The sequence below is a fragment of the Heloderma suspectum genome, chromosome 1 (assembly GCF_057233095.1).
Source record: "Heloderma suspectum isolate Gila_16-S chromosome 1, 16-S_ref, whole genome shotgun sequence".
NCBI lineage: Eukaryota > Metazoa > Chordata > Lepidosauria > Squamata > Helodermatidae > Heloderma > Heloderma suspectum.
The window spans coordinates 251,868,131-251,881,578 of NC_139458.1; the positions used below are offsets into that span (position 1 = coordinate 251,868,131).

The 13,448-nt window shown below is 41.4% G+C and overlaps 1 protein-coding gene across 8 annotated transcripts in view; it reads left to right on the top strand.

Moving 5' to 3' along the window:
- The window catches only part of KIF16B (kinesin family member 16B), a 156,128-nt gene that overhangs the window by 64,213 nt on the left and 78,467 nt on the right, over positions 1–13,448 (top strand). For all 8 annotated transcript variants that reach the window (XR_014786291.1, XM_084824040.1, XM_084824049.1 and 5 more), the window contains one exon: positions 6,367–6,449. Coding sequence is in view for 7 of the 8 variants with exons in the window: in XM_084824040.1 (XP_084680166.1) it covers positions 6,367–6,449 (83 nt within the window). In the remaining variant the exon portion in view is untranslated. The remainder of the gene's footprint in view (positions 1–6,366; positions 6,450–13,448) is intronic.

Consider the following 13,448-nt stretch of genomic DNA (forward strand, 5'->3'; position numbering starts at 1 on the left):
GTGAGACATGAGAAGCTATACAACGCAGTGGTGGGGAACCTTTTTCAGCCCAAGAGCCAGATTTGATTTTGGAGAAGCTATCAGGGGCTGCATTCCAATGGTGAGTGGGACCACAGGAAAAAGTGGGCAAGTTTAAAAATCCGACTCCCCAGTTGTTACCAGTTTATAGTAGGAAGCATGTCTACTCAGAAGTAAGTATGAATATCATGTATACACACAAGTAAGCAGGGCAAGCCTTGGCATGACTACTCAGAAATAAGCAGGTTCAGAAATCATTGTTAGGAGATCAGAAAACAGTTGCTGGTTCTTATGTAAGACCAAACTATGGTTTGGTACTGTATGAAGAAGCCCAAGTGCCCTCATCCCCCTCCCTTTGAATGGTCGGATTGTGTTTCTTGCTTCTGATTTGGTAGCAGTCCATCATTTGTCATTACATATGAACTGAGCACAGCAGAATTTGCCCACAAAGATGGATTACAAACTCGTCTCGTGATCCTGGTTAGGAGGCAAACTATGGCAGTTCAGATATATTACCAAACTGTGGTTTGCTGCTAAATTGGAAATGAGAGTAAATAAGAGCATGCAAGGGGAGGGGGAGTGCATGAGCATACAGCTTCTTCATACAGCACCAAATCATTGCATCTGAACTCACCCTTATTTCTGCAACAGGCTGCTGTGTTTGCTGCATAAGCCTTAAATTAGCAATTCTTACATTTTTCTTTTTTTCCTCATGGCCAAACTAGAAACGATGTTACTTGTGTAAATACAATTAATCTGCAATTTTTTTTCTATGTAAACAGCAGATGGGGGAAAATCCTACAAAAAATCCCCTCACTGAAGCTATTTGCATTTCAAGGGAACCCTCCATTGGAACCAGTGGGGCCTTCCCTCCTGATACAAGTAGCATCTTTAGAGAGGTTATTTTTGTCCCCACCCCAGTTGCAAGGCTGCTCAGTCTTTCCCTTGGCTGCTGTTGACATTTTTTTTTAAGTGTAGGTTAATTCCATTCACTCAGTTAACATCTACATTGGTACCACCCTTTCTCTCAAGCTGTTTTGTCTCTCCAGAATGTCCTTGTTTGTATAAGTGAATACTACAGCCAAATCTTATTCTTGTAAAGACAAAGTAAGAGAAGTCTGAGACTCCCTGTATACTTGGGGAAGCATGTGTGTGTGTATATTTTTGTAGATAGAGCTGCAGTATAAATGCCATTTAGAAAGGCTTTTGGCATTGTTTCCAAACAGATGAGTGAGTGTATTTAAATCAGTGTCTGAGCTTTTAAAAAGAAAATAGTAAATTTAACATTCAGGGTGGCACAAAGGATGAAATGGAGAGAAATCTTTTGGAAAGAATGGAGCATATGAAAGAGTTAAAAAGGAAATGTACACTGTTAGCTGGCAGAATTCTAACCAGCTGGGACCCCTTCACTGCAATTTCATAAAAAGTATACCAGTTGAAAGGTAGGCCAACCTGGTGCATCACATAAATTACAGTGATAGTATTGAAATAGCTTTGCAGCATAAAATTTTATGAACAGTAAATCTTCTTTAAGATTAGACTGCGATAAAGTGCAATAGGCAATGTTAGCATAATTTTGAATTGAAAGAAAACACTGGATTCTGCCTTTCCATGGGGGTGATTTGGCACAGTCTGCAAAGTATATTCATCTTACAACCTTTATGACATTTTAATTTCCATAGCAAATTGGGCAAACTATAAAAAAAGGTCCCTGAGATAGAAATATTTTAAGAAAAATGTTCTAAGCTATGTTGCACTGAAATCGTGGTTGTTGCTTAGCATTCATCCATAAACCGTTATGCATAAAGTGTCAAAAATTGCTGGTAATGTTGGAATTCCTGGAAATACAAGTGGATTGAGAGAATTAACAAAATATTCTGTACTGAAAATACTTAACTGGCTGTGAGGATTCAAGATTGACTTCAGTTGACATCATGGAGGAAGTCTTCTTCCAGCCCACTTGCAAAGGGTATTCTACCCTTCATCTTAAAAAAGATGAAGAATGCCTCCTTTTATCAGCCACTCTTGCCCTAATGAATTATTTAGATTTCAGTCTTTCCAGTGCATATGACATTTCATGATATTTACAGAAGGGGAACTTGTTGGTAACTGGAACCTCCAGAGCACTGTTGTATCTTGCCAAGTCAAGAAAACTGTTTGAGCCTTTCCAAGAGTAATTAAGGCAGAACATAGAAAGTTGACTCACTTGGAAGCATCTGCTTTTGTTTGGAGCAGACAGATCATGTTCAAGGTCTGGAATGGGCTACTCTTTGACATCAGAGAGAGTGAAATGAAAGAACTTAAACTCTCATGCCTAAATTGCCCTATGATCCCCAGAATTGTCTTAATTCCTGTCTCCATTTCTGGAGTGTCTCTCCCTACATATTTCTAAATCCAGAAACATTGGTCCTTGATAAAACACACAGTGGTTACTTGATTGCCTGTGGGCCATCACACTGGAAGTGGTTTGTTCAGGAACAACTAGCCACATTTTGTGTGTGAAAGAAAAATCTCAGAACTGAATGGACAGATAGTGCCAGACCACACAGCTTGTATTGGAACCTTTTGCACCTAGGATATTCATTTTGCACATGTGTTTTGGATAAATTCAGAATGTATACTACTATGACCACTGCCTATCTACTCAGCAACCAGGAGACCTGTGTTCTAATCCTGGCTTCATCAGAGAGTTCCCTTGTTTGTAAACTTGGAATGACCTACTTCATAGGGTGGTTATAAAGATTAATAGATCAGGCTCAGATTTAAATACAGTGATTAAAACAGTAATAATAATACTGGTATTGGGGCTGAAAAAACAAGTCTCCATTATGAAAAACAAAGAACCCTTGAATAACTCTTGCGTTTCTGTAAGCCTTTTAAAATAAATCTCAAAGGATGGCCAAATACCCACATGCTGCGTTTTGCAGTTAGAGTTCCGTGCTGCTTGTTTTCCTAGGTACAAAGAGCAGTGCAGAGCTATCTGCGATGTGTGTAAGTGGCTCTTTAGATATGGCTTTCTGAACCTTGTGTGTGAGAGACTGAGTCTTAGGCTCACATATGCCTCCACCACACTCCTCCCACTATTCTGACCTAGCTAAGTACTATGTATATCTGCACATAGGATCTCCCTAAACCTACCTAAACCTAATGGAAGGGCTGAACTGGGGCAAGCCTGTCCTGTTGCCCTGATGCTTTTCTTCCTCTTCCTCCATCACATGAGTTTCTTATGTCATTTTGTGGATGGAGGAGTGGCAAGGTTTTCTGTCCTAACAGCTGCTTTGAAATAAATATGAGTCTGCCAATGATGGAATATGGGTTCACACTGCATTTTAATTATGAAAGTACTCTAGAAATTGGCCTTTTAAAATATGTTCCTAATTTAATGCAGTTGAGGGGGTATGAGAGAAATATTTCGTGTCAGTATTCTAGTCAGTTGAAATAATGTGCTGCTTTCCAAGTGGATGGCTATGGCACTATATCTTTGGAATTTTAAGGCAAGGTAAGTGTATAGTTATCAAAAGAATGTCTGTCAAACCATCCTTCCCTGACAATGGCTGCTCAGAAATTAGTTACATGCTCGTCTAATTGGTAATTGCAGATGTTGCTAACTCCAGATATATAGATTACTCGGTAATTAGAGTAGAGTATTTTCCCCATGAAACTTGCCTAGTCTCTTAGAACATCTGTGCTTGGTGGTTGAGAGTGGTTATAGTTCAGCGCTACATTATTTATTTATTTATTTATTTATTTATTATGGCATTTCCATACCATTCAATTAACCAAGTCCCCAAGGCAGTTCAGAAAGCTTTAAAATCAACAAAAAACCCAACAGTCAAACCAAAAATAGTCCAAGTTGTATCTTAAACATGCAGCGCAGGATAAATTCAATGTAAAAACAGTGCTATAATCATGTAGGAGAAGGAACAATTAGCCCAAAGATCTAAAATACACTGAAACATAATTCAGAGAGCTTGGGAAAATTAAAAGGATCTTCAAAAAGATCCTAACATAGGTGCTATACAAATCTCTATGGGAAAGGCATTCCATAATTGAAATGCAGCCTCCTCCAAAATAGGTTGCACACCACTCAAATGGACAGACAAACCACCCACTAACAGAACTTTCACCTTATCTGGATTGAGTTTATTGGCCCTCTGAATACTCACTCCCTCACCTGAATTTGATGAAAAGGAGAGAGAGAACTGGGTGTCATCCACATATTGGTGACACCTGAGTCCACAGCAGCACAATACCTCCAACACCCAACCCAGATAGCCTCTCCAGAAAGATACCATGATTGATGGTATCAAAATCTTCTGACAATGTCAAAATCAAGAGAGTCTCCTTCTCCTGTCCTTCTCTTGGCAAAGGTGATTCCACAGAACAACCTAGATACTTTCTGTCCAAAGCTAGGACTGAGGCCCAGTTGAAATGGATCTAGCAAATTAGTTTCATCCAAGAGTGCCTGGGCTTGGCTGGCAACTTGAGAACCTTGCCCAGGATGGGGATGTTGGCAATCAGCCTATAGCTGCTCATATCTTCCAGTTCCATGATATGTTTCTTCAGGAGTGACCTAATTATCACTTCCTTTAAAGAGGCAGGTATCATCCCCTCTCTGAAGGAGGAATTTACAAACTCCTCATATGCTTTATGTGTTATCAGGGCCCATATTTAATTCCTGGTATCGCCATTTAAAGGGATCTTGAATAGCAGGGCTAATGGGCATCCCTGCCTGAGATCTTTGTGGTATCTGTAAGAACAGACAAATGCTAGATTGGATGGGTGCTTCTTGTATAACGTCTTGTCAGTTAAGATTATAGGGCCCTGCTTGAATACTGTCCTTAGGTGGGTGGTAGGAAGGAACAGGGCCTTTTCTGCAATAGCCCCATTTAAGTAGATGGTCTTATGATCTGCATAAGGCAAGTCCTTGCATTCTTTTAAACCAGAGAGAGGAGGAGTTAGGACCATTGGATGAAGAAGGAATACTGCTGATAGAGAAATGATAGAGAAGCTAAAGTAATTATTTGAATTCACTATTGATGTTCTTTGACAGAGATCCACCCTTGAAACTGCTATGAAGAATGCATCTGAGAAACTCTGTCAAATAGAGGTGACAGAGGATGAAATCTAAAAATTATTTGACAAATCAAAAGTAACATGTCAACATGGACATATGCAATTCACACAAAACTTAAACTCACATTTGTGAAATAGTTTATTTTTAAAGTAAAGAGTGGTATCCAACTGTGTCATTCCACATTAACCTTGAACAGCCAGTTGTGCATTATACTTCCACAGTGGAAAGATTCTGCGGAGCTAGGCTAGCAAAGTTTGCTCAGTGACACCATTGGATGCTGCCCAAAATATATAACATTAGTAAAATCACCCTCATTACCAAAGGAATGAAATGTAGCCAGTACCAACTTTCATAGGGTTCCAATAAATTAGACTTAGCCTACCTTCTGTCTCAGGTAGATTGGTAGAAAGAACTATTAAGACCAGAATTATTAAAACATACAGAACAAGCATTCTTTCTGAGGAAAAATCAGCATGGCTTATTCTGGGAAAAGTCTTGCTTTATCAACCTTTTAGGATTCTCTTAGGGTAATTTAACATGTAGTACATAGTGATCTGGTAGATTATATATTACTTTTACAGTACAATCTTGTGCATGTTTACTCAGAAGTAAGGTCCATTGAGTTCGGTGGAACTTCCTCCTAGGTAAGTGTGCATAGAATTGCAGCCTTAAAAAGGCTTCAGCATAAAGACAGTAATTCCCCAAATCTCTTATATTTCTGAAGAAATATACATTAACAAATGTATCAAAAGATAATGCTAACAGAAGCAAATACAAAACATTGAAAAACAAACTGAAATGCACAGATGTCATTCATTTTCCTCTCAAAATGTGTGTGTGCATTTCAGTTTGTTAGAAATAATGACCAGCTTTCCGAAAAGATAAAAATGTACTGACTGAAATACACTGTATACCACTTGGATCACTTCAAAAGGCCTTGAGGATGTATGTAAGAAAAATATTATGAAAGAATTTGTAATGCCAATAAGTTGCTTTCACTTGCTCTTAAACATCTAGGCAAGATGTTTTATCCATTTTTATTATATAGCAGTGAAGGAGAATCTAAAATGTAGTATATTTAAAAGTGGCAGATCTGCACTTAAATTATTATTTTTTAAACACCGTGTTTGTTTTTCCTTGAAGCAACTAATGGTGTTTTGCTCAGAAGTGACAAATAATGAGCACTTTCGGTGTGGTTATGTTAACTAATATAAGTTGGTAAGTGGAGTCTGGAGAAATGAGAGAATGATACTATGCATTTTTCTTGCCAGGTGCTGTTATATTACTTGGGAGAACAAATATGTTTCGTTTCAATCATCCGAAGGAAGCAGCTAAACTGAGGGAAAAAAGAAAGGTGAGATTAGCTAAATACTTGGGAAGTCTACATTATTTGTTTGTTTGTTTATTACATTTCTGTACCACCCAACAGCTGAACTCTCTGGGCATTTCACAACAATTAAAACCATAAAATACAATATGATAAAATACAATATAAACATTTAAAAGTTTAAAACTACAGTATAACCAAACAAAACCTAGCAGCAGTGCAAAGATTTAAAATACAGTAAGGGAGCAATCCTGTGGCCCACTAGACACTGTCTAGAGGGCCATAGGATATGCTCTTTTCCAGGAACAGACCTTGGAGCCTGCACTCCGAGGTCGGTCCCAGGAAAACTGACCTCCCTTCAAGTCCACACCGCCTCCAAGGCAGCGCAGAGAAGCCCCGTCCTCTGCGCTCAGAAGAGGAGTGCAGAGCAACTGAGCAGGGGTTGGGATGGGGGGTGTTCCAGGGCGAGGAGAGTGGAGCTGCGTGTACGATACATCCAATGTGTTGTACAGCAGCCTCCTCTCCTGGCCGCTCCCCCACCCCACGGCTAGACAGCTGAAAACGGCTGTCTATTAGAAAATAGCAGGGCAGGAGAGGCACAGAGGGAACGATCCCCCCCGTGCCTCTCCAGCCTTGCTTTTGATAGGCAAGTTTGAAGGCAGCTGCCTATCTTGATAGGATTGTGCCCTAAGAGATTTAAAACAACAGAAAGTGAAAGAGTAAAATGCCTGGGAAAATAAGGTCTTCACCTGGTGCCGGAAGGAGCACAACGTAATTAATGTATCTGGGTGAGTGAAACTTTTGCCCTAATTTGAATTATTTATTTATTTACAAGATTCAGATTTGTTAGGCATTGGGGAACATTTTGGGACAAGCCAGGCCTGCACAGGAGGAGTCAGCTCCACTTAAACCAAAATGGAATCAGGCTGCTGCGCGAAACAGAAAAAGGGTGGCAGATCAGTTTTTAAATTGAATCGTGGGGGAAAATTGATGAGCTGGGAAGCATCCAGTTCAGGTTAAATCACCCCTAGGGGATGAAGATGAAAATGTTTCCAATTGCCCAAATGGAGATGGGGAGGAAATAGGCTATGAGGATATGGTGAAACATGATAGCCAGTCAAAGAGGCCTAAGTGCCATAGCAGAAGATGCACACACCAGAGACTTTTGGGGAGAGACACCATGTATAGGTGTTTCTGTGCTAATGCTTGAAGCCTCTGAGCCAAAATGGGAGAGTTGGAGTGCCTGGTTTTAAAGGAAAAGCTAGATATAGTGGGCCTGGTGGAAGGGAGAGAACCAGTGGGATACAGTCATCTCTGAATATAAACTCCATAAGAAGGACAGGGAAGGCTGTACTGAAGGAGGTGTTGCTCTGTAAGTCAAAGAGGGCATAGTGTCAAGCAGACTGGAAAATCTAAAAAGGGCAGACTCCTCCATAGAAGTGCTGTGGGTGACAATACCGGGTTCCAAAACAAATTTAGTACTTGGAACATGCTGTCGTCTCACAGACCAGGATGCTCAGGATGATGTTGAGGTGGAAAACAAAATCAAGCCTCCAAACAAGGAAGTATTGTAATAATGGGTGGCTTCAGTTACCCCCACATTGACTGGATAAATACATGTTCCTGTCACAACAAAGAGGTTGAATTTCTCAGTGCCCAAATGAGAACAAAAGGGAGCACAAGCTTGTACAAAGGAGATACAAGAAGACAATAAGAGATGCAAAAAAGCATTTTGAAGAGCATAACACTAACAACATCAAGGTCAACAATAAATAATTCTTTTAAGTTTCCTGCTTCTGATATAAACAGGAAAGCAGCTTGGGAGGCAGTTGCACTGTTGGAGGAGTACTTAAGTTAAAGGAGTTTAACTTAAGGGGGATAAGGAGATTGTTATCTTGTCGTGGTGCTAGAGCTTGAGCACCTCAATGACGTCATGAGCTAAACCGTGAAGGGACACCCAAGACGGGAAGGTCATGGCAGAGAGGTCAGACTAAATACGATCCCTGGGGAACGAAACGGCAACCCACCCCAGTATTCTTGCCATGAAAACTAAATGGATCAGTACAACCAGAGATATGTCAGTATACCATCGGAAGATGGGACTCCCAGGTCGGAAGATGGTCAAAATGCTACTGGGGAGGAACAGAGGATAAGTTCAACTAGCCCCAGATGTGCTGGCGGTGAACAACAAATCTGATGTTCTAAAGATCAACACACCATAGGAACCTGGAATGTAAGATCTATGAGCCAGGGCAAATTGGATGTGGTTATTGGGGAGATGTCAAGGTTAAATATAAACATTTTGGGTGTCAGTGAACTGAAATGGATTGGAATGGGCCACTTCACATCAAATGACCAGCAGATCTACGACTGTGGACAAGAGGACCACAGAAGAAATGGAGTAGCCTTCATAATTAGTAATAAAGTGGCTAAAGCAGTGCTTGGATATAATACAAAAAATGACAGAATGATCTCAATTCGAATTCAGGGTAAGCCATTTAACATCACAGTGATCCAAATATACGCCCCAAACACAGATGCTGAAGAAGCAGAAGTAGATCAGTTCTATGAGGATCTGCAGCACCTTCTGGATAGTACGCCAAACAAAGATGTTATTTTCATTACAGGAGACTGGAATGCTAAGGTGGGTAGTCAAATGACACCTGGAATTACAGGCAAACATGGTCTGGGAGAACAAAATGAAGTAGGACATAGGCTGATAGAATTTTGCCAAGACAACTCACTGTGCATAACAAACACTCTCTTCTAACAACCTAAGAGATGACTTTATACATGGATTTCACCAGACGGTCAACACCGAAATCAGATTGACTACATCCTTTGTAGCCAAAGGTGGCAGACATCTATGCAGTTGGTAAAAACAAGACCTGGAGCTGATGGTAGTTCATATCACGAACTTTTTATTGCACAATTTAGAATCAGACCAAAGAGAATAGGGAAGACCCACAGATCAGTTAGATATGAGCTCACGAATATTCCTCACGAATATGCAGTGGAGGTGAAGAATAGATTTAAGGGACTAGATTTAGTAGATAGGGTCCCGGAAGAACTATGGACAGAAGTTCGCAACATTGTTCAGGAGGCGGCAACAAAAAAGTCCCAAAGAAAAAGAAAACCAAGAAGGCAAGATGGCTGTCTGCTGAGACACTGGAAGCAGCCCAAGAAAGAAGGAAAGCAAAAAGCAACAGTGATAGGGGGAGATATGCCCTATTAAATGCAAAATTCCAGAGGTTAGCCAGAAGAGATAAGGAATTATTTTTAAACAAGCAATGCACGGAAGTGGAAGAAGATAATAGAACAGGAAGGACAAGAGACCTCTTCCAGAAAATTAGAAACATCGGAGGTAAATGCCAGGCAAAAATGGGTATGATCAAAAACAAAGATGGCAAGGACCTAACAGAAGCAGAAGAGATCAAGAAAAGGTGGCAGGAATATATGGAAGATCTGTATAGGGAGGATAATAATATCGGGGATAGATTTGACGGTGTGGTCAGTGAGCTAGAGCCAGACATCCTGAAGAGTGAGGTTGAATGGGCCTTAAGAAGCATTGCTAAGAACAAGGCAGCAGGAGATGACGGTATCCCAGCTGAACTGTTTAAAATCTTGCAAGATGATGCTGTCAAGGTGATGCATGCCATATGTCAGCAAATTTGGAAAACACAAGAATGGCCAACAGATTGGAAAAAATCAACCTATATCCCCATACCTAAAAAGGGAAGCACCAAAGAATGTTCAAACTATTGAACAGTGGCACTTATTTCACATGCGTTGCCCTTATTTTCGCCGTAGTCTACGTAAATGTTTACGTAGACTACACGTGTCCAAATAAGGAATGCAAATGGCAGCGCCCATGGGCACCGCCATTTGCATACGCGCTTCCCCCCCCCCCAAAGTCAGCCGTGATAGGCTATGTAAGGATTTACGTAGCCCATCACAGCTGACTGCAGGGACGCAAACGGCGGCGGCTATGGCCGCTGCCATTTGCATCCCGGCAGGAGACGAGATTCACGGCCGGAGGGATGGGGTGCCTCCCCCCTGGCCAGAATTTCGGCTGGAGGGACGGGGCGCCTCCCCCCCGGCCAGAATTTTAGCAGGGAGGGATGGGGCGCCTCCCACCCCGCCCAGAATTTCAGGGGGAGGGATGGAGCGCCTCCCCCCCACCGCGAAGCAAGCTGCGGGATCAGGTAAGGGACTTTTATCCATCCCTACTTTCTAGGCGCAAAGATTACTGCAGACACTGACTGCAGCCAGGAAATCAGAAGATGTTTACTTCTTGGGAGGACAGCAATGACAAATCTTGATAAAATAGTTAAGAGCAGAGACCTCACACTGACAACAAAGGTCCGCATAGTTAAAGCAATGGTATTCCCCGTAGTAACCTATGGCTGCGAGAGCTGGACCATAAGGAAGTCTGAGCGAAGGAAGATAGACGCTTTTGAACTGTGGTGCTGGAGGAAAATTCTGAGATTGCCTTGGACTGCAAGAAGATCAAACCAGTCAATACTCCAGGAAATAAAGGCAGACTGCTCACTTGAGGGAATGATATTCAAGGCAAAACTGAAGTACTTTGGCCACATAATGAGAAGACAGGATACCCTGGAGAAGTTGCTGATGCTAGGGAAAGTGGAAGGCAACAGGAAGAGGGTCCGACCAAGGGCAAGGTGGATGGATGATATTCTGGAGGTGACAGACTTGACCTTGGGGGAGCTGGGGGTGTCGACGGCCGACAGGAAGCTCTGGCTTGGGCTGGTCCATGAAGTCACAAAGAGTCGGAAGTGACTGACCGAATAAACAACAACAACAAAGAGATGCTGAACAAATTATTTTCATCTGTCTTCACTGCAGAAGATATAGGACTGATACCTCTGCCTGAACCATTGTTTTCAGGAAGGAGCTGAGGCAAATAAAGATGACAAAAGATGAAGTTCTCAACTTTATATTTATTTATTTCATTTCTAAACCGCCCCATAGCTGAAGCTGTCTGGGCGGTTTACAGAAGTTAAAACATTAAATACAATATAAAAAGTTTAAAAGCCATTTACAAAAATGTACATAAAAGCACACAGACAATATGCACAAGCAACATATAACTAAAAACAACATTGAACTATCAGTCATAACTAAAGACACATCCAGGACTGATTAAAACTCATCATGTGATGCCAAATGCCTGGGAAAAGAGAGGTCTTAACCTGGCACCAAAAAGATAATAATGTTGGTGCCAGGCAGACCTCATCAGGGAGCTTGTTCCACAGATTGGCAGGGGGGGGAGCACCACTGAGAAGGCCCCTCCCTCGTTGCTGCCTTCCGAGCTTCTCTTGAAGGAGGCATTCGGAGGAGGACCTTAGATGCTGAACATAGTGTATGGGTAGGTTCATTTTGGGAGATAAATAAAAATAAATAAAATAATTGTATTGACAAATTGAAAGTTAAATCACTGGGCCTGGATGGTATCCATCCTAGAGTTCTTAAAGAACTCAAATGTGGAACTGCTGATCCTCTAACAAAAATATGTAACATGTCCCTTAGATCAGCCTCTGTACCAGAGGACTGGAAAATGTCCCATGTAACACCAATTTTTAAAAAGGGATCCAGGGGGATCTGCAAAATTACAAGTCAGTTAGCTGAATGTCTGTTCTGGGTAAATCATTTGAAAGCATTATTAAAGATAAATTATTAATCATACAGAAGGACAAGCCCTGCTGAAAAAGAATCAGCATGGATTCCACAGAGATAAGTCCTGTCTCACTAACTTTTTAGAGATCTTTGAGAGTGTCAATAAACATGTGGATATGTTGATCTGGTAGGTTGATCCGGTGGACATAGTTTACTCAGACTTCCAAAACGCTTTGGACAGAATCCCTCACCAAAGACTCCTGAGTAAACATAGCAGTCATGGAATAAGAGAAGTTCTCTTATGGATCAGTAACTAATTAAAGAACAGAGAGTAGGAGCAAATGATACATTATCCCAATGGAGGGATGTAAATAGGGGGGTCCCGCAGGGATCTGTATTGGGGACAATGCTTTTCAACTTATTCATAGATGATCTGGAATTAAGAGTGAGCAGTGGCCAAGTTTTCTGATGACACCAAATTAGTTAGGGTGGTTAAAACAAAAAGGGATTGCGAGGAGCTCCAAAAGGATCTCTCCAAACTGGGAGAAAGGGCATCCAAATGGCAAATGCAGTTCAATGTAAGCAAGTGTAAACTGATACACATTGGGGCAAAACATCCCAACTTCCAAGAATAAGCTGATGGAATATAAGCTAGCAGTGACAAACCAAGAAAGAGATTTTGGGGTTGTGGTGGACAGCTCAATGAAAATGTGAAATGTGAAAAAGGCAAATTCCATGTTAGACATAATTCTAAAAGGAATTGAAAATAAAACTGCCAGGATCATACTACTCTCATACAAATTTGTGGTGGAACCACACTTAGACTACTGTGTACCATTCTGGTCACCGCAACTAAAAAGGGATATTGTAGAATTGGAAAAAGGGCAGAAAAGAGCAACTAAAATGATCAAGGGGCTAGAGCCACTCCCCTATGAGGAAAGGTTACAACAGCTGGAATTATTTAGCTTAGAAAAAAGGCGAATAAGGGGAAACATAGAAGTGCACAAAATTATGCATGGCATAGAGAAAGTGGATAGAGGGAGATGTTTTTCTCCCTCTCTCATAATACTAGAACCCGGGGTCATCCCATGAAGCTGATTGGTGGGAGATTCAGGACAGATACAAGGAAGGACTTCTTCACACAGCACATAGTTAAGCTATGGAATTCGCTACCACAGGATGTAGTGATGGCCACAAATTTGGATGGCCTTAAAAGGGGATTGGAGAAATTCCTGGAGTATAAGAATATTAATGGGTACTTATCCTGATGGCTATATGCTACCTCCAGTATCAGAGGCAGTGAGCCTATATACACCAGTTGCTGGGGAGCATGGGCAGGAGGGCGGCGTGCTTTTGCACTCATGTCCTGGTTGTGGGTTTGTCGTGGTC